The sequence below is a fragment of the Epinephelus fuscoguttatus genome, linkage group LG11 (genome assembly GCF_011397635.1).
Source record: "Epinephelus fuscoguttatus linkage group LG11, E.fuscoguttatus.final_Chr_v1".
In the NCBI taxonomy this organism is placed as follows: Eukaryota; Metazoa; Chordata; class Actinopteri; order Perciformes; family Serranidae; genus Epinephelus; species Epinephelus fuscoguttatus.
The window spans coordinates 7,967,990-7,990,939 of NC_064762.1; the positions used below are offsets into that span (position 1 = coordinate 7,967,990).

At 42.0% G+C, this 22,950-nt stretch overlaps 1 protein-coding gene across 2 annotated transcripts in view; it reads right to left on the minus strand.

Moving 5' to 3' along the window:
* LOC125897082 (forkhead box protein N3-like) overlaps positions 1-22,950 on the minus strand; it is a 101,104-nt gene that overhangs the window by 6,488 nt on the left and 71,666 nt on the right. For both annotated transcript variants that reach the window (XM_049590144.1, XM_049590145.1), the window contains exons 4-5: positions 15,491-15,549; positions 2,039-2,147 (exon numbers count right to left, since the gene is read on the minus strand). In XM_049590144.1, the coding sequence (XP_049446101.1) occupies positions 2,039-2,147; positions 15,491-15,549 (168 nt within the window). The remainder of the gene's footprint in view (positions 1-2,038; positions 2,148-15,490; positions 15,550-22,950) is intronic.

Here is a 22,950-nt window from a genome sequence, read left to right on the forward strand (position 1 = left end):
GATCAAATATTCACTGCATACCTTTAGTGAGACTTTGGAGATGTTTAATTCATTATGCGGCGCAGGCCATCACACTCTTACGCTCCTATGATGGATGTGCATGTCCATGCATGCTCCGAATGTTCTTTGAATCACGAGGCCTCTCCCTCTAATAAACCTGTTTGTGTGTGTGTGTGTGTGTGTGTGTGTGTGTGTGTGTGTGAGAGAGACCGTTATATAAACACACCTGGATAAAATGTTCTGAGCAGCAGGGAGCATGTGAACGCCTCTGACTGTTGGACACAATAAAGATGTAATTATGTAAACTATCAGTGGAAAATTTCGGTCTGTTCTGCATGTGTGTGTGTGTCTGAAGGCTACTGTATGTGTGTCTGTGGGTGTGTCTGTGTGTCTGTGAGGGAATGTGTTTGGGAAAACCCAGACTGCCATTGATTATATGCTTAAAGGGACAGTTCACCCCAAAATCAAATATTTTCCCTCTTACCTGTAGAGCTGTTTATCAGCCTTGTATTGGTCTCTCCAACATGGCTGAACTAGATGGCACTCAGCTTGTGGTGCTCAAAGCACCAACAAAATAAATCGGAAAAACTCAACATCAATGTCTCTTTGCAGAAATCATGAGCAGGTTACTCAGGATAATCCACAGACCTTGTTGTGAGCAGTTTCATGTAGGAACAACTTACTTTTCACTGCTCAGAAAGAAGTGTACATTTTTTCATGGACGACAACAAATAGTAACAATAAAGGCTCGTACACATGCTGCATTTTTTGCACCCTTGAATCCAAATGTTTAAATGTAGACACACGAACAGTGCACTAAAGACTGAGTGGAATGCCGCTGCAGCATGCAAACATTCCCAACAATGGTTGCCCCCTGAATTCAACTTTTGGAGAGCAGCAATGCGCACCACTTCATGTGACGAGGAATAACCAATCACAGCTGGCAAATTTCTTTCAATTCTTCCATAAATATCACTCTGTGTTGGGTCCAGGGTTCGAATCCTGCTGGGGTCGACGTCAGCGAAGGCATGCGGTCGCAAGACGTTCCCACCGGCAAATCATAAGGGATCGGATCCCTTAAGGAGGCTTCAGGATAAGAAGTAACTCCAGAATCTGAGCCATGTCCTCTGCGTCTCAAGCCCGTTGAAGACGAGAGGTTCCAGACGTAAAAAGCAGATTTTGAAGATGCAACACTTTTCCCGGTCCTAAACCTGCTTTCGTACCACTGCCCTGACAACCGCTTACGTGCAAGAGCATTGCCCAAAAAGAAATGCATTACTAAAAGCAGCTGCCACTACAGTCCAGGGCTGCAATTACAGGCAGGCGCTTTAGTGAACGTCACTGGAGGAAATGCAAGCAAACTTGGCGGCATGTAAATCAGGGGTCCTCAATGTTTTTAAGGTACTCAGCAACCATTCACCTGCACTCACATACCGATGGAACAGCCATCGGGAACAATTTGAGGTTCAGCAGTTTGCCCAAGGATACTTTGACATGTGGACTGGAGAAGCTGGGGATTGAACCGCAGATCTTCCATTTAGCGCAGCGATATAAACGCCCCCTGCTAGCTCACCTGAGCTAGCAAATGTTACAGCTTACGTGAGGAGGACGCCATTAATTTTAACATCTAGTGCTGTCATGACCACATGCCTCTCTTCCATGAGTAGATGCACACTTCCCTCTGTGCAGTGATACGGTTAGCAGGTGTGGTTTGACAGAAAGAAAATAGTTCCTACATGAAATTTCTCACAACAAGGTCTGTGGATTATCTTGAGTAACCAGGTCATGATTTCTGGAAAGAGACACTGATGTTAAATGTGTTTTTTTGGCGCTTTGAGCACCACAAGCTGAGTGCCATGTAGTTCCATTATACTGGAGAGAATGCAGACATCTCTTCGGTCGATATCTCCAACACTCGTCAACTCACACCAAAACAATCTAGACTGATGAACAGCACTACAGGTAAGAGGAGAAATATGTGTTTTTGATTTTGGGGTGAACTGTCCCTTTAAGGTGAACAGGAGCAAAGTTTACCCACCGTATGGCGGAGGTTCTGCTCCCCACAGGGCTTACAGGTAGGGGTCTTATCACAGGGAAGAGTGCCTGGCTCCTGACGCGGGCGCCATTTTGGATCACACCACGAGGAACTGAAAGAGAACGAAAGCAGTAGACGTTAAAAACACACACGCCACATCACTCACATGCAACACACAAATCAGCGTCAAAGCAGGAAGGAAACACACTCTCAAAAGAACCTGATCGGACCTGGATAAGACCCCGGAGCAGCTCGATGAGCATTCACTGACCGTCTGAGGAGGCCAACAGGGCAATATTGATGAGCAAGGCAAGGTTAAATGGAGCGGGAAAGCGTCATAAATGAGTTAAGGCCGCTGCGAATCATTCAATTACCAACGACCGCTGGGCTCGGCTAAATCCAGCCTGTCTGACGCTGTGGGCTGAACAGCAGGCGGCTCAAAGTTAAAGGGAGGCACCTCACATCTTAAACTGTGTGAGTAATGACACATTTATCTCTTTAAAACTTATTTCAAACTCATTAAATGTACTTTTCAAAGCAAGCCTCGCACAGAACTCCAAATTTATGGCTCAAATAAGGCTTTAGAAAATGTTTAGACATTTATTAGAAGTATTTTAGCATGACTCCAGATATTTTTTCTGCTCTTAAAGTGTACATTATTTTCTCGATTAATTGTTGAAGCGTAGCAAGATAGCATATTTAAATTGTTTGTTTAGTGATGAGCAAGATTGGTGCCCACTGTGGCAGATGTTTTTTCTTGTTACTGACACTGTATATTTGTATATTGTACAGTTCTTTTTTGGATACATTCTTTATATTATGTTCTTTTTTTAGTCTGTATCTCTTGTGATATCTTTTATCTTTTACTTTAATATTTTCTTAAGTTCTTGTATTCACATATTTCACTTTTTATACCTCATTGAAACAGCAAAGGAAGAATTTGATGACAAATGGAAACATGTTTTTTTATTATGCACATGACAATAAACACCTTGACTTTACTTTTCCAGAACACGACTCCAAAACCCCAAAATATTACGTTAGAGGTCGAAGAATCTGGAACATTTTGTGCTTAAAAAATGACTTAAACTGTTAATGAATCACTAAAATGACTACGGGCGATTAATTTTTTGTCAAATAATTGTTTAAGCTTTGCTTAGATACATCATTTCCCTGCACCTCTACCAGTGACACATTGACTTGAAGGTGAACTAAAGATTAATTAGTCGCACACATCTGTATCAATCACGTCCCACAGTTCACTGTGAGTGTCAGAGTTTAAGGAACGCTCAGTTAACTTCCAGTCCTGAAGAACTAAACTGAGTAGTCAAAGTTCTTAGGAGCGCAGTGGGCTCCATCTTTGTTCTCTATTTTTTAAATTGTAAATCACTTCGTAATTAATTTGAGCTTTTATATCTATTTTATCTCTTTTATTGTAAACGTGTATCCTTTATTATGTTTTATATTTTATTGCTCTATAAAGCAGGTGTATAAACTGCACTATACAAATAAAGCTGCCTCGCCTCAGTCATTAAGTGGAAGTTTTGAATAGGGACAGGAATCAAGAACCGGTTCCTAACTGTCTGATCCATCAGAGTCATATTCCTCTGAGCTTATTGGTTCCTTTTATTCATACCAACATGTGTCATGTGTCTATGCTGCTGGAAAGTTGGAACAAGACGTCATGGTGGAGAGAAAGAAACAACAAAGTGGGGGCTTCTTTTCACAAAGACACATGAAAATAGTGCTGCTTGTGATGATGTCATAAACGGATCATATAAAGTCCGGGTGGAAACAGCAGCAATATCCTGAAACATCTTTCAACTAGAGATGTTCCAATATCACTGTTTTCTTTCATGTGCAGATTCTGATACCTGAACTTGCGCATCATAAAGTACAGATATGACACCATTATATTAAAAATAAATAAATGAATTACCAGTGGCATACTATTAACCCTGTATGGATATGAAATGATTGCAATCGCTATTTGGCATGGCTCGTGTTAACCCTCTGTCAAACTTTAACAAACACGTACAGACGATGAATGCAATCATGCTTTCCTTTAACTTAAAAGTCATAAAAACTTATTTTAATCTGTCATCCAAAAAAAAAAAAAAATCATTACGCACAGAAACCTTGTGCACTGATTCCTGTTGAAAGTGAGCTAGTTGAGTTATGAAATGATTCTGTGCGCCCCGTTCCTCAGACTTGTCACCGCTGCGTCCCACCGGCACATTTCAGTGTGCAAGGTTTCTGCGCGTAACATTTTTTATTTTTCGGATTAAGAAAGTGCATCTGAAAAAATGGACCCAGTGTGCAAAGCTTTGATCCTTGGTCCAACAGCTCTCTGAAGGCTCTGGGAGATGCAGAAAACACAGAAAATCACACCTGTTCCATAATTTTTAAGACAGACGAAAGATTTCCGAGAAAACTGACAAATTTTCCAGGCGAAATTACTGTAAAGTTTATGAATAAATTCCGTGACATTGGATCAGCACATAGACTTGTGAACTCACCAATACCTGCTTCATCATTTTTATCAATACCGGAGGCAGTTCTGGAACAACACTACTTTCCATGCAGTTTAAATTCCAGGAACACCATGTAGGGCTGCAACTAAAGCTCGCTTTCATTATTGATTAACCTGCAGAGTCCAAAGTGACATCTACAAATTGCTTTTTTGGTCAAACCAACAATCCAAAACCCAAACATTCTTCATTTACTATGATAAATAACAAATAAAAACAATCAATTCTCACATTTTTTATCCAATTTTCACTTAAAAAATGACTCAAACAATTAATTGATCATCAAAATATTATTTGATTTATTTTCTCTCTAAAGACTGATTGATTTATCGACTAACTGTCACAGTTATTTGACACTCTGTTATAATAATGTCAGCACCATGCAGGCAGGCCGAGCAGATTTCTTTCTTTGATTAAATGAAAGCGAATACTGTAAAAATATTCTCTCATTTCATCCACACTGTGTTCAGACTCAGAGATATTAAAACAACCTGTGTGAGCCTTCTTTTTTCCAAAACACAAAACTGATCAAGAATCAATAGGAATCAATAATGGCACTGGTATCAATAAAATCTTGTCAGTTCCCTAGTTTGTAACAATCAATGCTCTTCCTGTCTTTGTCCATCTGGTCATCAGTATCCAGGCAGAACAGGCTCAGTCAAGGAGGAGAGAGGAGAAGGTGGCCCGATGGCCACGCTCACCAATTGTCAAGGAAACTGGAGAATCTACCAGAAGGACGACGCCGCAGCACTCCATCGAAGCGCCATTTCACTCCACTGAATAAACAGGCATATGGCGACCCACCTGGAGTTTACCAAATAGTGCTTCTTCCTCTGATCTAATGAGACTGAAATTAAATTCTGGGGTCTGAAAGCCAAACATTTCAACTGGCAAAAACCAGGCGCTGCTTATCACCTGACTATCACCTAGTGTCACTACACCGTGTTGGCAGTACCGCACAGACGGAGCCAAATAACAAACAGGCCCCTCAAAGACAATGGTTCACCTTCCAGCAACACAACAGCCTGAAGCGCACATCCAGGATAATGGACTGGCTTTGGAACAAATCCCTGGATGTCCTCGAGTGGCCCACCCAAAGCCTGGACTGGAAGCCATTTGAGAATCTGCGGGGACACCTGAAGATCACGGTTTACCAACGCTCCTAATCCAAACTGACAGCTGGTAGACGCCAAGACTTAAAGCTGGAGTCAGTCAATGCATCGTCTGCGTCCTGCAGTGACACTGCAGTTTATGATCTCTTATACAGCTGCATCTAAGGGAGTTTTTTTTTATAGTTTATTTGATTTCTTGTCCTGAATTAGACGAGAAGATCAAAACTACTCCCACCACTGTGTGTAATGGTAAACATGAAACTTGGGCTAGCAGCCTGTTAGCTTAGCTTAGCATAAAGACTGAAAAAAGGGGGCACAACATGTCATTTTTATAATTTTTTTGAACAGATTAAACAAGTGAAATTTAATGTATGACTTAATTTGCTCTTCTAGGATGCCAAATTTAAACTTTGGACAGTCAGTCTCGCTGTTTGCCCTCGTTTCCAGTCTTTATTCGAAGCTAAGCTAAGAAGCTACGAGCTATAGCCTCATATTTTCTGGTTGCTGCCGCCTTTTATCAAATCAAATATTTATTTATTTCTTGCACCGCACTGTATCTTTTATTTTTGTATTTTATCTGATTGTCTTATTCTACCTTAGATTGGTTTTTAATTGTATTTAAATATCTTTTATAATGTGTTTTTTTTTTTTTACTTTTTCTTGATGTATTTTAAGTTTTATGCAGAGCACTTTGAATTGACTTACTGCTGAAATGTTCTTCATAAATAAACTTGCCTGTCAGATATGACATGAGTGATATCTATCATCTTATCTAACTTAGCAAGTGAGTGAATAATAGTATTTCCGCCTGAAAACTTGAGCATTTAACTTCTAATTTCCTGCATTCTGGTGAATTTTTATGCATCAAATGTTGCCTTTTCTGCATCAGTTTGTTGTCGAAGTGTCTTTAATCTTGTCAAAATAGCAGATAGCAGAGGACCCCTAAAATCTGTGCCTATGAGACTAGATTTCATCTTAGATTTTGGATATTGTAATACTGCAAGCGTTGTCTTTTATGGTTTTACAGTAAAATGATGTAATTTTCTGAAGACTAGCTAGCTCTATTATTTTCCTTTGCCCACCAGCACCAGTAGTCCACCCTATAATACTGTCATCATATCAACAAGTATTTAGATAGATGCACTCATTATGAATTTCTGGGCCGGTACTAATGCCAATTTTTAAAATGACAATTTGGTTGATAGCTGATACTTGAATTTTTTTTGCTGATTTGATTTGAACTTTGTTTTTGTAAAGGCTTGCCACTGTCAATACATCCTGCAAATCAACTCTTGATGCACCCTGCATCATCTAACAGTGAGTAAAATTAAACCAAAGACAGTGAGTTTATCATATCTCCTGTTATGGCGTCTGTGGGCAGCTATTTTGAATTTATTTGGAAGCCACAATACTCATTTTTACTGAACAGAGCATGAATGCATCTGTGTCTGTGTCACTCTGCAGTTACACCTCCTAAACACTAGTCAGCGGTGGGGTTTCTGTGAAGTGCTGTAAAGTTTAGTTGATTCAAAACACACATTAAACACACATTAAACATGGCTTAATAGAGACAATTTTAAACACAAGTACACAAATCAGTTTCACTATAACTCGCAGCATTCACAGACAAACACTTGTCTTTATCTGGACACATTTTCCCCACAAATACAACATGCTAACGTTATTAGCACAAGCCTATGGTATTTTACATTGTATAAATTAGCCTAGCGGCTAGCAGACTTTTCCTCTACTCATATGAAGCCAGGGACAACAGCGACATTTAACAAAGGTAACGTTACAAAATTCGGCTCCATTACAACTCACAAGGTTCACTGACAAAACAACTGTCTTATACTAAACACGTTTTCCAAACAAATATAATATGCTAATGTTATTAGTGCCAGCCTATGGCATTTTACATTGTATAAATTAGCCTAGCGACTAGCGGACCTTTCCTCTACTCATATGAACTATACTGTCTGTATAATACAGACAAATACAGACTATAACTGTCTTATACTGAACACGTTTTCCAAAAAAATACAACATGCTGACGTTAGCCTGCGCAAAATTGATGTGACATAACAGAAACATATTGGCCACTGCCATCGGTAAATGTCATCTAATTTGAAGACAGGCCGATTACAGTCAACAAGGCAAATTTCGGCCAATGCCAATAAATCGCTGCATCTCTCAAACAAACACCGAGCATCACAAACAGTTTATTTCTTCGGCAGCTTCAGATTTTCTACCAAGGTCAAAGTCTTGACTTTGGTTTCCTGCTGCCTGACCACTTCCACAAATACTGAATGGACCATTAAAGAGCAGAGGAGAGATCTGTGTGTATGATTCCAACTCTGTAACAGCTGTAAATCTACTATCTTTACTGTCTGTGTAGCAGAGGAGCAGAGAGGAGAGGACCAGAGGAGTGTATGTGTACGTCTGAGCCAAAAGCCTCTCATTACTCAGGCCTGGCTGCTCACCACAGACACCCCAGTTCACTAAAACAGATGTCATTTTCATCTCCAGGGTCAGTTTGCATTTTGCAAATGATGACCTGCCATTTGCTTTGTCTGCCGCAGACACATTTGTTAAGGTGCGAATACTAAAATCATTTTAGCATCGATACACTGTAGCGTGAGCTTTTTCTTTTTTTAAAAATCTCAGTAAACGTGTGATTGATGTTACGAGGAGAAATCTAATTCACCCCAGGAGCCACAGACTCATTAAAATATACAAGTTGTGATGGCGAGGCCCCCCAGAAACCCTCCCACAACGTATATTTGCTTCATGTTGTAACACACAGATGAATTATGATAGGACTGTTTGTCGTTGTTGGTGTGTTTCTGCAGCCTTCCCCCAGCCGGCTGTGTCCACAGTAATCTTATTGACTCCAGTTAGTGTGGCTCTGCCCCTGATATCTCCAGCTCTGCTCTCCATAACCTTATAAGTAGGTCCCTGCACAGAGTCTCTTTTGTAATCTTGATCACTCGCTGCATGGCCGTGTGTGTGTGCGTGTGTGTGTGTGTGTGTGTGGGCAGTGCATTAGGTCTCCCCGGGTTGATGTGCACCCACCCCTCCTTCCCCACCTCGCCGCTCCAGTCAGGCTTTGGGTTGCCATAGCAACGGCTCCCCTTCCACATGCCACAGAGTGGTAGATCATGCATCAGCAGAGAAAGTGATAGAGAGAAGCAGCGAGAGAAAAGGGGGGAAAGGAAATACCAAGCTCTGTTTGACATGGCCTCTCATAGCTCAGCGACACACTCCTGACCACCACTGTTTACCCTAGACACACACACACACGCACACACACACACACACACACACACACACACACACACACACACACACACACACACATACACCTCCCTCCAAGCACTGACTCCTCTTATGTGGATCTGCACCTCCTCACTTTGCTGTTTGAATTTCTCAGCTTCTCTTTGTCTTTCTAATTCTGTCCCCCTCTTGTTGATTTCTTTCCCTCTCTATCGATCTCGCTGTCATTCTATGTATAGTGGTGACTCATATCTCCAGCTGAGCGTGCTCGCCGTCCCTGCAGGTAAAAAAGCCTGGGACATATGCTAAGGAGATGAGGTGACAAACTAAGTGGGGAAAGAGCAGCCGGCGCACCCGAAGCCCATCCTCACTCACTGAGATTGAGCAATACATTTTACAAGCTCAAAGCAATAAAAAAACACACACTCAGCTTGGTAGCAAGACAAGCTGAGGGAAAAAAATGTAAATACAGAAGAGACGAGGTGTCTGTCTGCATCTCTGCCTTTTTCCTGGAGAGAAAATATCCTCTAGTCTGTCTTTTTTCCTACGTCTGGTCAGCTGCTCTGCCTTTCTGTCTGCTTCCTACGTCTTCGCCTGCCGCTCGTCTCCCTGCCTGCCTGTTTTCCAGGGCAAGCGGAGCCCTCAGCCTCCCTCCCCTCGCCGCTCTCATGTGCCGTATACGCACTCAGCCTCCTCTGCTCTCCTGTTAAATGAGTTCCACATGGCCCTGCAGGCTGCAGTCTCTGCTCGGCCGGCAGAGGAGCGAAGCACCAAATACACACAGACACACACTCGCACGGTCCAAAGGTTCAAAGGTCACTCCCAGCGGAGCTCGAGAACGCAACCGTTTGAAAGTGGCCTCTCACTCAGTCAAAACACCCCCCACCTGTCTATCTGCCTGCTTGGCTGCTGTGAGTTAAACTGAGAACAGAGTCTGAGGGCAGGATGCATACTAATGTCGTCTGACTGACTGACTGACTGACTGGATTGCTGGTGGGCTGGCAGATTAACTGGATGGCTAACTGGCTTGTCTATCTGACACTCCAGCTGAGCGTCTAAGAGGCAGGCTGACTGACATGTGCTATGACTTACACAGGGGAGACAAAATAAAGCAACACTGTAAAACCTAAAGGGTAATTCTGGTATTTTTCAACCCGGAGCCTATTTTCCCATATTTATTTGTCCAAGTGACTGATGGGAACAACAGTTTTTAAAACCGGTCCAGCAGCCAGCAGCTGCAAAACAGGCTGCAATGCAACCCATCGGGGCATTATGCACCGTCAATTCACATCCACTAAAAGTGTTTGTTTTTGCCACTGACAGGCTCAGATTGTTATTATAAAGCGGGATTTATACTTGTGTGGCAGAGCCCACGCTGTTGTGAGCATTTATACATGTGCAGTGGTGTGTCTGTGTCACTCTGCAGTTACTGTAAAGTGCTGAAAAGTTTAGTTGATTCAAAACACACATTAAACACACATTAAACATGGCTTAATAGAGACAGTTTCAAACACAAGTACACAAATCAGCTTCACTATAACTCACAGCATTCACAGACAAACACTTGTCTTTATCTGGACACATTTTCCCCACAAATACAACATGCTAACGTTATTAGCACAAGCCTATGGCATTTTACATTGTATAAATTAGTCTAGCGACTAGCGATCTTTTCCTCTACTCATATGACTCCTCTCTCCTCTCTCCTCTCTGACCTCCTGCATGTTGTCACCCCATCCCGTGCCCTCAGATCTTCCTCCCCCCTCCATCTCACTGTACCCGCTGCCCGCCTTAGCTCTATGGGGAGCAGAGCTTTCAGCCGCTCTGCTCCCCAACTCTGGAACTCACTGCCACCTGACCTTCGTAACTCTGCCACCCTGCCCATCTTCAAATCTAAACTCAAAACTCATCTGTTCAGACTTGCTTACTCTCTCTAAACTGCTTCACACGGTCCCCCCTCCCTTTTATTGTTGTCTTTTTATCTTGTATTTTTATCTTGGTTTTTATATTTTCTGTACAGTGACCTTGGGTGTCCTGAAAGGCGCTTTCAAATAAAATGTATTAATATTATTATTATTATTATTATATGAAGCCAGGGACAACAGCAACATTTAACAAAGGTAACGTTACAAAGTTCGGCTCCATTACAACTCACAAGGTTCACTGACAAACAACTGTCTGATACTAAACACGTTTCCCAAACAAATACAACATGCTAACGTTATTAGCAAAAGCCTGTGGCATTTTACATTGTAGAATTAGCCTAGCGACTAGAGGAGATTTCTTCTGCTCATATGAAGCCAGGATAAATCACACACATGACTTAGAATGATATTTTGTGGAGGCTTTATGGACTTCACAATTTATTGTTTCTTATCTGTGAAATTAAAGTAAATAAAAGCTTTGTTTCCACTGAGGGAAATGGTTTCAGCTTACAGAAATAGACAGGAGGTCTGCGTCACTGCAGCTAGTTTGGGGAGGTGCACGTTAAGCTACGGCATAGGTACGGCGTCGATTCAACGCAAAAGTTTAAATTCCCCCAAACTGTCTGACAACATTATGAAAAGTATCCCTACAGAGATAAACCTTTTTGTTTTAACAAGAAATAGCTCCAAATTTGTTACGACCAAACCCACCAGACTTCATTTAAATAAACAGTAATTTTAGAGTGTGTATATCCAGTATGTTTTCACATCTAACTGGGTGAATAAATATTTTGTTTTAACCAAACCAGAGCTGGTGATAGTTGGAACAGCGGGAAGACGAACTAAGACAGTTTCTTAGAGTTTTATTTTGTCTCTGTCGACTTTAAAATAAGTGTGTTTTACAATGATAAAATAACTGTTTGCTTAAATGGACTCCCTGACCTTCTAGACAGCAGGTACAAAACATACAAATAGTCTGAGAGAATACCAGGATGATAAAATAAAATATGCATGATATGTTGCAATGGTGATGCTGTATTGTTTACTAAGAATTACATAAAATATATTAAATAAATCTATTTCATCTTATTACTTCTTCAGCAGAAACAAACAAACAAAAAAAAAACTCTCAAAAACCACCTTGGTTCGGGTCCATCCCATTGGTTCGACATAACATTAGTCCGCGGGCGTATGGTGCGCCACGACCGGCTTGAGGCGGAGCAGGCTCACGGCTTATGTGTTTGTCACTTTCTTTTTCATTTTAACCCACACCATGAGCTTTTCCTGACCCTAACCAAGTGGTTTTTGTGCCTAAACCTAACCAGACCTTAACCACAGGGCATCATGATGATTCCGGCACGGACTTCGGAACAATGAGTTTAATATGGTCGAAACAATGGGATGTTGAACCAGTGGGGTGTCGAACCAATGGGCAGTTCCCCTTGGTTCATCTTTCTACCATTTCAACAATCACTAACTCTGGTTTGGTTGAAATAAACCATTAATTCACCCAGTTTGATATTAAATTATGCTGCCTCTATACACACTAAAATCACTGTTTTTTTAAATAGAGTCTGGTGGGTTTAGCGGTAGTGATTTTGGTGACTAGGTATATCTGAGGCTAAAGCAGCTACCTGACCCACCCACCAGCTGCATGACTAGCCCACCATATCTATCTCCATATCTTCAAGCGTAACGTAGCTGCAGCTGTAAGTAATTGATTTCAGGGCTTTCTCTGTAGGGATCCTTTCCATAATGTTGTCAGACACCTATTATAACAACCTGAGCCTATCAGCATCAAACACAAACACTTTTAGTGGATGTACATCACCGCACATTACAAAGTGGTTACACTGCTGCCTGTTTCACAGCTGCTGGCTGCAGCGCTCTCACTTAATACTGAATTAATTTCAAAAACTGTTGTTTCCATTTGTGACTTAGACACAAAACCATGGAAAATAGGGTCCAGATTTTAAAAAAATACCAAGTTCCCCTTTCATAAGCATTTTAAATCCTGCTAAAAACATGGCTTATATTCACCTGTGCTCCGACGTCTTTGCTGGTTACTCCTTGTTTCTCTTTTGTTGATGCAGTTCGCCTGAATTTGGGAACATTTACTACAGTAATAATGATTTTTAAGTCTTTTCCCTTAATGTATTTAAAATAAATAAATAAATGAAATCTTTTGACCTGCTGTTCGGGCGAAATTGATTTGGGCTCTGAGGAAATCTCACAATGCTGTAAGAGGCACTCCATCGATTTAACACATGAACTTCAGTTTACTCGTCACGAGGAGTTTTACTCAGCTGGTAATAAACAGCTGTAAAATCATCTGTGGCTCTGTGTTGTTAAATCTGGATGATGATGAAAGAAAGGTAACAAAAAAATGGAAAATGCCTTTGTGCTTAAAAAAAAACACTATTACTAACGAAGATCTTGCATTTGTGGACAGTAACAACACACATTTACAAGTCCTTAAATATAGATATGAGGTACTTCTGCTTACGCAACTTACTACGCTCCTCTTCTACCTCACTACATGTCAGATGGGAATATTGTACTTTTTACTCACAACATTTACTTAACAGCTTGTTCCTTTGAAGATTCAGATTTTACACGAACACACTGTATGATGAGTTTATACAATGTGATGTAAAATATTTCTATATTAAACTGACATTGGCATTAGACATTGTCCTGACTTGAACTTTGGTCACCTGATGTCACAAACTCAATTTAAGTAAATATCAACATCTAACAATGCTGGTATCCAGCTGGGTTTATTGTTAAAAAATGTTTAGTTTTAGTTCATTTTTGTTGATTTCAGTATTTCAATTGTTTTATTTACATTATGGGAGATGTTAGTCAGGTACAACATTTAAGACTTTTTCTGTCTTTCTTTCTTTCTTTCTTTCTTTCTTGGACATCGATTTGTAGGTCGGGGCCTCTCCATAGCACAACAACGCTTCATTTATGTTGGTATGCGTTATCAAAAACGTACAGCTCCTGCAATCTGTATATTGTACTTCGCTTTATTGAGATAGTATTTTGATTAATTGTGCAGCCCTACTTTCCACCACCGCCTCTACACTTCAGCTTTTGCTTTATCGTCTGAGTGTTATTTTTTTTATTTGGTTGCAATTAAACAAAACTCTTAACCAAAAAACACAACCTGTAACTCTGTTCTACTGTTGAAGTAGAGCTGAAGGGTAATCATTTGTAAATAGATGTAATTTAACAGACCCGATATATGATTAAACATTCAAAGTGCTTGTGATGCTGCAATTAAACATTTACCAGCTGGTCATTTTTCTATTAGCTTGGAAACACCCTCCTCTGCAGCTGACAGCTCTCTGAGGAGCTTCTCGAAATGAATACAACTGAAACAGGGATTCTCTTAAATGATAGCAGGTGACCAGAGTGCTTAAATAAAATAGGAACACTTAGACCAGATCCTCTATAATTTACAGCTCCTGAATGATGAACTTTGGGGTGACGGGTTGGATTAAGGACACGGCTGCCGGGCATCGTCCTTGTGCTCATCCTGAGCCGGAGCTGGGCCACAGGGAGCGGCCGATTCCAGCCCACCTCGGCTCTGAAAGCTCTGGGAACGGGAGATGGAAGTAATAACGGAGGACACTAACAGCCCTGAACTCACTCTCTCTGGCAGTCTACACCTCTCTCCTCCTCCTCCCTCCTCTCCCTCCACCCTTTACTCTTTTTCCTTGTCTTTGCCTCTGGCTGTCTGTCACAACTTCCGAATGTCACGCCCGACCATTCTGCACCCTCTCTCCTTTCAAAAACACATTAAAAAAGTTTTCCTGCCTCGGCCCTGTCACGTGTGCACTGCGAGTCCTGGCTGTCTCCCTCTCTATCCACGCATCCATCCATCCATCCATCTGTCCGTCCAGCCGCTCAGACACATCACTCTCACATTGTGTGCGTCTAGAGGGAGTCCAGGTTTTCAGACACTCTCTCCAACCTCGGCTCCTTGACCATTACTACTCCATTATCAGCGGCGATGGAGGGCGCGCCGCAGACGCCTAATGTATCCATTTCCCCCTCCATTTAGGACTCGGCAGCCCAGCGAGCTCCCGGAGTGCTCCCTGATTGGGATTGAATGTCCATTTAAACTGCCGTCCAGCCACCGGGGAGGAGGTTGGGGGGAAGAGGAAGAGGAGGGAGTAATGGAGGTGTATGGGAGTAAAGGAGTATATGCGGAAAGAGGAAAAGGTGGCGAGGGGATTGCTCCCCAGCTTCTGATTCTGAGATTTTTCCTTCTCTCTTTCTTTCCCTCCCTCCCTTGCTGTGTCTCTATCACTTTTTTTTTTTTTTAAACTTTCAAATACGCCTCCGTAGAAAAAGCTCTCCTCCTCTGGCGCCGAGCCAAGTGTCAGAACTCAGCACTCGGTATTCTCAAGGTGCGCTTCTAAAAAGAGGGATTTGGAATTGAGATGATTGGAGTTGGCACATCCGTAGAGGGAGGGAGGGAGGGAGGGAAGGGAGGAAGAGGGTGAGACAGAGAGAGAGACAGAGAGAAAGAAAAGAAAGAAAGAAAGAGGCGGGAGATCACACACATACAGTACAAGACTTGCGGAGGTGAAACGGTACCTTGTAGGAGAACTCCTCCGTTCTTTCTGAAGAGGGGACTCCCCGACCACAATGGAGGACTAGAGAGGACAGAAGAAGAAGAAGAAGGGATGTGGGGGGGATGGGGGGAGAGAAAGAAAAAGAGAAAACTGGTCAACCATTTGATCATGTTGCAGCAGCCAACCAGCCCAGCAGGCTTCATCACGAGGCAGATAGCAAGGCAGGAATTTGAGCCCATAAGCCAGTGCTTCTGATTATAGTGATTAGATTCCCGGGTGTCCCACTGTTGCCATTATTCCCTGTGATTACCTCGGAGAATTACAGCCTCGCCGCTGTAGTCCATGGGGGTAATTTCTCATGACAAACCCCCGCCGCCCGCCACTGGTCCATTCACACACATTCAAACCAAAAAAATCATCAATGCACACACATTTAACACGCGCTCATGTCACATGAGGCGCAGTGAAGACAGACGCGTGTACACTCAAGCTGCAAAGACACACACACACGGAGGAACACACAAAGCCGGGGACTCAGTTTAGGTGATCATTGCACCACTAATGAGGGAGGTAATGACGGCATTTCTCACACAGACGGAGACATCTTCACTCAAACGTGTGCACACGCAGGAAGACAATAGATAGTGTGAATGCTGGTGAAGTGGGACACTTTCTGATAATTTACCTTCTGCGCCATTTCTAATTATGATCCAAATGTCTCAGCCCTTCATATGAGAATATCCTAAATAGCTTAAGAGCTCTACGACACTTTACAGAAAAATAAAGACAGATTAAAGACAGGATGGATGAATCTCGCTCAAACACATAGTGACCTAAAACCACATTTTACTCAGCGCTACTGTCAAAGTGGGACACCTTTACTAGCAAACTGGGACACTTCACACAAGCATGATACAAACAACTAGAATTACCGCCTCATGGTTGCATGCCTTCACCAACCAGTCAAGTTTCCATCCATGTCAGTGAAAACATGGACGCTTCACACACAGAAGATCTATACAATCAGCACAGTTTCAAGATTAGAGTCACCAATTCAGGATCTGACCAAATGTCTCCCCTTCTGTTCCTGAGATATGACGCTGAGTGATGGCCAGAAAAGTGTTTAATGCAGAACATTATGATTATATGTCACAGTGAAGCTGACCTTTGACCTTTTGGATATGAAACGTCTAGGGCTGACCCAAAAAATTTGAAGCTTCAAAGCTTCGTTCGATGGCACGGGATTTGATTGTGAAATTTTTTTTTTTGGAATATCTTGTCTTTTTTTCCTCCCGTTTTTTTGGGGGACCTTGAACGCAACACCATCTCCGACAAATGACACTGACACTTTTATATAGTAGTGGAGTGGTAAGAATGGCTCCAGTGTGTTGTCGAGCTGGCTTTTAAACTGCTGGACACTGTTTTTTAACACGTGTGATGTGTGTGAAGAGAAATCTCTGATTCTGCTTTAATCAGACTGTAAGTCCTGCTCTGTACGAAAAACAAAGCCCAAATTATGTTAGTTTGCATACATTTAAAATTCTAAAAATCAAGGACATTTCTCGGGCATTTCTATTTTTTTTTTTTTCCTTTTGCTGTACCGCACTGAACCTAACCATGAGTTTTGTGAACTGCTACACCCTGAGTACACAACCTATATTCTGCAATCACATATTTGCCACGGATGAAGTCAGTGTTGATTATTTAGTGATGGATGTATATACACGTAAAGATAAAAATTATAAAGCTCAACTGTCCCACTTTACTCATTGTCCCACTTTACCAGTGTTCACGTCGCAGTTCAGCTGGTGAATATGTAATTTTAAAAGCGACGGAGAAAGACGGACAGACAGACGGACAGAGAGAGGCTGTAAGAGCTTTTCCAGGTTGAGTGGTCTTTAGCTCCCCATTAGACAACACGTCTGACGGCTCCTTTCTCTCTGAGGCTAGACAGGCTGTTCTCGAACACAGTCATTGTGTGTCCGACAACATTCATCGTGGTCATATGTACACACGCACGCACACATACCACACACACAAACAGGACAGAAAACACCTGGGGGACGGCTGTGAACTCTGAAAAAAGCAGCCCACTCGTTCCCACTCATCAGGAGAGTTTCCTTTGTAATGCGAGTCCTGTTTTATGTTCTGCTAAGCTGCTGAATGAGAGGATTTGGACGTCTGCACTTGTGATGTGGCTCTCACCTCACCAGATGCAGGCGAGAGATGGACTCACACACACACACCGACGCACAGCTGCACACACACTTACTGTACACAGACACACACACACACACGGCAAAGAAAAAAAAAAAAAAGCAAAAGCAGCGAACGCAAATTTCAGCCCTGAGCCACCTGCTGTTGCCATGGAGAGTTGCCACATTGCGTTGCCACGGCGATAACATATTTTTCCTGCGCTAACAGCCTGTCTGTTTTCCCTACCACCCCGGCCCCCCGCCCATCTCATCCCCCCCTCCTCTCTCCCTCTACCCCGCTCTCTCTCTGTTTTCTCACTCCTTCTTTCCGTCTCTCTCCCCATCCCTGCGCCGTCTCTCAACAAATGGCTTCACAGTGCGACAGCACCTGCCTTATACTACATGTGTTGCCATGGCGGCGTTCCCGTTACCAAGGCAACCCTGTGCATTTAATGTAGTGGGCGAGGGGCTAAACTCGTGGCAGACGCTTGTTCTGCAACCCCCCCTCCTCCTCCTCCTCCTCCCAACATCTCCCCTCGTCTTTTTTTTTCTCTGAGGGAGGGGAAAGGAAGAAAGAGAAGGAGGGAGCTCCTCCCCAACCCCCTTGAGACACCCTTCCCTCCTTCCATCCATTCTTTCCTCCTCCTCCTCCTCCTCCACCTCTCATCCAGATGCTGATGGGGTGTGAAGGAATGCACCATGGAGCTGACCTCCTACCCAGCATGCTCTCTTTCCCTCTTTCTCCCTTACACACACACACACACACACACACACGCATATGTCAGACACCCATTTGGAAATGCATGCATAGGGTACATACACCCCCCACTTATGCACACACACAGATTTGGACTGTAACATGACTCACACACACACATGCACACACAACCACACATGTGGACACACGCTGAAGCAGGTGGGGGTAGACTCGGAGCGGTGTGAGTTATTACGGTCCATGAAAAAAAAAAACCAAGAGGTGTGAGCGACAAAGAGTAGAGGACAAAGAAGCACCTCCGTCTCTCTCCTCCCTCCGTCTTTTCTCCTTCTCTTCACTCCGCCACTTCTCCTCTGTCTCTCTCTTCATCTTCTCATTCTCCCTGTTCATCTCCTACTCCTGAGTTGTGTAGAAGCGCTTGAGACAGTCCTTGACCTTAACATAATAGACACGCTGTGCAACCATTCACCGTCATTACACTTCATAACATAATATTCTTGAGAGTGAGAGCTCTTCACAGAAATATGGTGTTATATTGATTGGGCCGACTGCGTTCCAAGACACATAGAAAGGAAACTGTTAATCCCCTGTAGTCTGACACAGACTGTACATTTGATTTGAAGCTTTTGTTTTAAGATTCTTCAGACTGGATTTATTCCCTGAAGTTCTAATCCAAACCTCCAGACTCGCTGCTGCATGCTTAACTTTATACGAACACTAACCTTGACCTTAAAGTTCTGTGATGTGTTTAAATCTTTAACAGTATTGTGGTTTCAAATCTTCCAAAAAAACAATCCCAACTCTTTCAGACATATCTCGTGATCTTATGCAAAAGGTTTTGACTGATATGACACCAAATGCATGTTGACAGATCCATGTCTATAACAACTATGATGAGGCCTGTGTCGTACAGCTGAAAGTTCAGAAAAAAAGATGGTAAGTGGACATTGAGTGCAGAATTCTTTTATCAAATCACTATCAACAAGGTCAAGAGTGAACTTGTGATTAGTTTATTGTCTATTATCATAAAAAGTGAAACAGACTGCAGCTGATATTGTGCCATGTTATCACACAGAGCTTTAAAGGGTGATATTAATTACCCTTAGCCCTGATTTCCACTTAAATTCACCACTTAAAAGGGGACATATGGCGTTTTTACTTATTTTCTGTCATATACTTATAATGTTACAATGTTGAATCTTCATATTTCAAGTGGCCCAAGTTTCAGCTACATGCTAACGCCAGAGTAACTTTTAATCTTGGAAGCAGATGATCTGATTTCAAATCATATTCCTTCTGTTGTGTTTAAAAGCTTTTATAGGGGATATTTTTACGATAGATGGTGCAGGTGTTCTTGTCTAAAGTCACTCCCTTGGCCTTCATGATGGTGTAGAGAGGAAGACACACTGGGCCTTTCTCAAACTGCCCCCTACACCCTCTCTCTGCCCACTTTCACTCTGTTTCCACATTCACGTGGAGTGTCCGCCATGTTGATTGCCGTCCCAAACCAACTAGTCAGGAGTGGAAGTGAGTTTTAAAACCCTCCAACAGCGAGCCTGCACCGATGCCGACTTACTGACCACGTGCAGCGCCGTATTGTGTTCCACATAGAAGATGCTCTGTAAAAATAAAGTTCAACTCTTACAAACATAAACTGCTAAAACTAAGAGACATTTATAGGCCTATTATCATACAGTTGTTAACATTTTAAAGGTTACATTGTATAAAGGATAAAATATATCCTTCTCTGGTCTTTAGAAAACAGTCGTGCTCGTTTGATTGTAGTGCCGTATATTTACAAGAACCGATACAGAAACCAAGCAGCTTCTAGACATCAGAGTGAAAAGCCACAAAGAAAAGCTACCAAAGAAACTTGGGAGTAAGTTTTATTCTAATTTATTTATTCATTTCAATGTGAACAGCACAATATACCAAAATTAAGGTAAATAGTAGAAGCACATTCAGATTAAATATTAGTGCAGCAGCTTGGTGACGAGACGCCTGCCAAGCTGCAGACCACTGTTCAAGACCAACAAACAACAAAACCAGTTGTGTTTCAGTGACCTGTCGCTTTTTTCCAGTAAGGATGGTGCCATGAAAAGCAGATATTTTAACCCGACAGTGGTTAATGTGTGGTGACGTTTAGTCACCACACATTAACCACGTAGAGAAATGTAAAATGCCTACATTTATTCTAGGAATGGACGCCGACGTCCTCATTCCCCCCCTCCTCTGTTAAATGGTATCTCCCAGGCGCACTACGTCATCAAACTATGTGATGTTTGGTATTGCTGGATTCAGGAAGCTCTCGACTTTTCAAAAATGACGTCATTTTTCTTTTATTTATTATGGATTTCGCACCAGAGCAGCCTAAACACACGAAGTCCAAAACCGCGATGAGTGGTGACAATTCATGTCATGCCGTTTTTCGACGGGAAAAGTTAAAGGAGTACTCGTGATCTTATGCGGAGCCATAGGGGGCACATAGCTGTTTTATAAAAGGTAAGAGTCTCACTCCTACCACTATTTTTGGCTGAGATACACCGTCTAGAAAGTGGGATCCTAACTTTCACGTTTCATATGGCTTTATTTGGTGATATTTTATGGTGTTTCTGTGTCATAAACAACATCAGCTATCATAATCACACCTGATTCCAATAAGGTACAATGTTTGAAGCTGGCTGAGTGTTGTTTGATCACTGATAGTACTGTTTTGAAGCCGAGTGACCGACTTGTCATTTGGAGCTCCGTCTGGATCTTTTCATGGATAAAACTCTGTAGAATGGTCATACTTTGAGCAGTCTTCTTCAAATTTGAAACAAATGTTCATTGATAGTGTGCCTACAGCCCCACAGTGTCATTTACCTGCTCAGATGAAGCCACAGACAGTTATTCATCCTGAAAAACATTTTTTATTTTATTTTAGGCAAAATCTTCAATTTTTTTACTGACTTCAGAGGCCCATTACTCTGTCTCTGTATCACCTAGAGTGTTTCTGACACTTTCACAAGAAACTTCTGAGAGTTTTCTTTCTGGCAAGACCTCATGCATGCATGTAGTGAAAGCAGTTCAGAAGCTACAGTCATTTTAATGTGGGTATGTCATTTTAGGCGTTTTTGCTACAAAATGGGGGTGGAGTACAAGAGGTTTAAACAAACAGACACTAAAATGGAGCGTCTCAGACAGAGGGTAAATCCAAGTGTGCCAGTTTGAGGAAAATAAAGTGTTTTTTTGAACATTAAAGCATGTAAATTCCTTCTTGCTGCTCATATTAAGTGACGTATCTGAACCCTTTAAAGATCCAGTATAGTTCTGTATATCAAACCAGCAGCAGCAGCACTGTGTTACTGGAGAGGTTAAAGAACCATACAAGTGGTGTTCATGTTTTAGCCCATTAGCAACAAATTGTGCATACTGTACATGCTGTGCGTGTGCTTTACGTCGCTGCTGGCCAATTTCTGCACCACACCATAAATTCTCAGATTGATTTCCATTCGACTTTCCAGGCAGCCGCTGGTTTCCATTCATTTAAGGAGTGATATAAAACTCACAGAGACTTGAAAGATCCTGGTTATTTAATCATAGGTAATATTTTAAAGCCTTTACAGTATCTGCTTTATAAAGGTGTTGTAAACTATTCTAAGTAAACGAAATATCTGTGTGCGACTTTTGTCAGATGAAAAATCCTAAAGGAATAATTTAAATTACTCACTTCGTGTTATGTTGAATTTTTGAAGAAAACTTTCACTCAGCTCATGCAATATAATCCATGTATCATTTATCTGATTTTATATCCAGTACTTTGCTCAAGTCTTACTATTTAAAACTGAGCACAAATTAAAACTTCTCAGTGCTCCCTTCAGAGCCATTGACAAAAACAGTAATTTGACCTCGCTGAACACAGAAGCTGCTGGTCTCCTGCTGCCTCCATCAGTTAGTTAGGGCCGGAGCAACGAAAGAGGTGCGCTGACCTTATTGAAATCATTGCGTTTATTATTATTTCACAAAAGGAATCTTATTTTTGAGAAAACCCATAAAACCATGCACCTGCATCAGAACTGATGAAAAATTTCAATATCTTATGGGATTTGTACTTGGGTGTGAAAAGTGGCTCAATAGCACCCCCTAGAAAATTTGGTGAAGCAGCCACCTTGGTACTTTTCACCTTGAGTAACAAAAACTGGGTGGCACATGTAACATCTCAAGACTAAAAAAAAGTGTCTTGGAGCCCTATACCCTATACCCAACAAGCAGTCAGCTAACATTTTTCTTAGCTTTTTTTCCCCATTCCCAGGCATGATGCTTTTACAAACTCCTGCTAGAAATTTTGCTGGATCGACTTCAAATTTGGGCAGTACAATCTAAACATGTTGGCAATGCTAAATTGTGAAGCTTTTGAGTTTCCATCCAACGGTGTCGCTGTGGCAAGGCATTGAATTCCATGTTTTGCCACAAAACATGAGGTAGATTATAGGTCTACTGTACTTGGTCAAATCTCCCCCAAGTTTTTCGTTAGCTTTCCGTTCCCAAAGGGGTGTCTGCTTGGTAAGTACTGTTACGACTGGATAAATG